Source organism: Babylonia areolata, chromosome 19 (genome assembly GCF_041734735.1).
Source record: "Babylonia areolata isolate BAREFJ2019XMU chromosome 19, ASM4173473v1, whole genome shotgun sequence".
Classification (NCBI taxonomy): domain Eukaryota; kingdom Metazoa; phylum Mollusca; class Gastropoda; order Neogastropoda; family Buccinidae; genus Babylonia; species Babylonia areolata.
Genome location: NC_134894.1, coordinates 45,987,222 through 45,989,721, shown reverse-complemented (window position 1 = coordinate 45,989,721; position 2,500 = coordinate 45,987,222). Strand labels below are relative to the sequence as shown.

At 46.4% G+C, this 2,500-nt stretch overlaps 1 protein-coding gene across 1 annotated transcript in view; it reads left to right on the top strand.

Annotated features, from left to right (window-relative positions):
• The window catches only part of LOC143293772 (G-protein coupled receptor daf-37-like), a 15,500-nt gene that overhangs the window by 982 nt on the left and 12,018 nt on the right, over positions 1–2,500 (top strand). The window contains exon 1 of the mRNA XM_076605000.1: positions 1–377. This exon is cut by the window's left edge and continues 982 nt beyond it. Coding sequence (XP_076461115.1) covers positions 1–377 — 377 coding nt within the window. The remainder of the gene's footprint in view (positions 378–2,500) is intronic.

Genomic DNA, 2,500 nt, shown 5'->3' with positions numbered 1-2,500 from the left:
ACCCCATCCACCACCTCCCTGATGTCGATGATGATGTCAACGACAACAACAGCAACGACAACAACAACCATGGGCCCAGTGGCCCAGCCCTCGGGTATCCGCCCGGCCCCTCCGGACTACCTGGCCGACACGCAGTTCGTGTGTGACCAGGTGCTGATCCCGCTGGTGGTCAGCTTCGGCATCGTGGGAAACCTGCTGAGTCTGGTGGTGCTGACCCGCAAGGAGATGGCGTCGCCCACCAACTGCTTCCTGACCGCCCTGGCCATCTCCGACATCTCGCTGCTGCTGCTGCAGCTGCCCACCTTCTTCCGCTACAACCGGCGAGTGGCCGCCTCGGACAGCTACCGTCGGTTCGTGCGTTACTACACCGTCATCCTGTGAGTTGTCGTTCTGTGGGAGGGGGGTGGGGGGGTGTGGGTGTGGGTGTGGGTGTTACAGGCAGGGGTGTTACGGGGTGGGTGGGGGGTGGGGGTGTGGTGGGGAGGGGTTGGGTGATTGGGGTCAGAAGAAGTTGCTTTTTTCGGGGGGGGGGGGGGGGGGGGGTGTTGAAGGAGAAGCGGAATGAACGAATTCCAATAAAGGCCAAAGCCCGTTAATGAATGGGCGTCACGCAATATAAAATAGGGATCATAGCAGTCATACATACACTACAGCAATATTTTGAACATAATGACAGGAAACTGCACCCCCCCCCCCGGCCTCTCCCCCCCAAAAAAAACAACAAAAAAACCAAAACCAAAAACAAAACAAAAAAAACAAAAAAAAACATCCTACGATATTATGGCATCGAACTTTTGCAAAGATTTGTTGGTATAAATGGATGGAGAGAGAAAAAAAGAGCGGGTAAGAGGAAGGAATGAAGGATGAGGAGGAAGGAAGCGGTATGGGGGAGAACTTTTGAGGGGAGGGGGGGCGCGGGGGAAGGTGAGCAGACGATATCGTACAAATATCATATGTCCAATGCTAGTTTTTCATTCACGTCGGGGATAGCTCATACCACCGTAACCCTTTGCGAAAGTGAGAAAGAAGGGTTTTGAAGGGGGGGGGGGGGGGGGTACAAAAAAAAGAAAAAAGAAAAAGAAAAATAAACGAGCTTTTGTTTGGGGCACCGGACCAACATCTCATGTCACGTTTCCAATATTGGGTGGGATGTGGTGTTTATTATTTCGCTTTGTGGTGTGGGGGCGGGGGGGGGGGGGGGGGGGGGGGGGGGGGTTGGAAGGGGGGGAGAGGTTATAGATGTGGGTGTGGGTGTTGGAATTATTCTCTCCTTTTTTGTGACCTCAGTTGCATGCAGGTTATGGAACACCGCAATTTCTGTTTCTTTTGATTGATCGATTTTTGTTTATTTGTTTATTTATTTAGTGTTTGTGTGTGTTCTGGATTTTTTTTTTTTTTTTTGGTGGGGGGGGGGGGGGGTTGTTGTGGGGAGGGGGCTTTTAAAAAAATTCTTTTGTATGCCCTTACCATCAGTCCTTCTGAAATGAACAAAAGAACATTTTTGAAAGGACTAGTCAGTACATCAACCAATGTTATTTTCACATCTGACCAATCTTAATTTTTTGCGTGTGTGTTCCCAAGCCCATACCATCACTTGCATTTGTATTTGTATTTGTATTTCTTTTTATCACAACAGATTTCTCTGTGTGAAATTCGGGCTGCTCTCCCCAGGGAGAGCGCGTCGCTATACTACAGCGCCACCCTTTTTTCTTTTCTTTTTTTTTTTCCTGCGTGCAGTTTTATTTGTTTTTTCTATCGAAGTGGATTTTTCTACAGAATTTTGCCAGAACAACCCTTTTGTTGCCGTGGTTTCTTTTACGTGCGCTGAGCGCATGCTGCACACGGGACCTCGGTTTATTGTCTCATCCGAACGACTAGCGTCCATACCATCTCTCAAAGTCTAGTGGAGGGGGAGAAAATATCGGCGGCTGAACCGTGATTCGAACCAGCGCGCTCAAATTCTCTCGCTTCCTAGGCGGACGCGTTACCTCTAGGCCATCACTCCACTTTTACGCTTTAGTAACTGTGAATAAAGAGTTTGTCGGGGCGTGACGACGGGTCTGCTTCTCTTTATCCCATTTCTGATATAATTTTTTTTTAATCAGTAAACCTCTACGTACCTTGAAGTAGGTTGAAGAATTGACATTATCATTATCATCATCACACGAATGACGATGACACCGGTGATGACGACTGACGATAATGATGACAGATAAATGAATTTAATTTCACCAATCATAAACGTTTTTATCAAGTGAATAAGGAAATGGAACAGATAAAAATCAAATGAATTACAGATATATGAAAAAAAAAAGATCAAGTCCATGAATCAACAGATGAGTGAATGAATGAATGAATAAATGAACAAATAAATAATCGACATCTTCCCGTAACTATCCATTTTGCGACAGAAACAAATACTACCAAGCGTACATTTCAAAGATTAAATCAACAAAAACATGCAGTCCTAACAAAACCACGTCATATACAAAGTCACAGG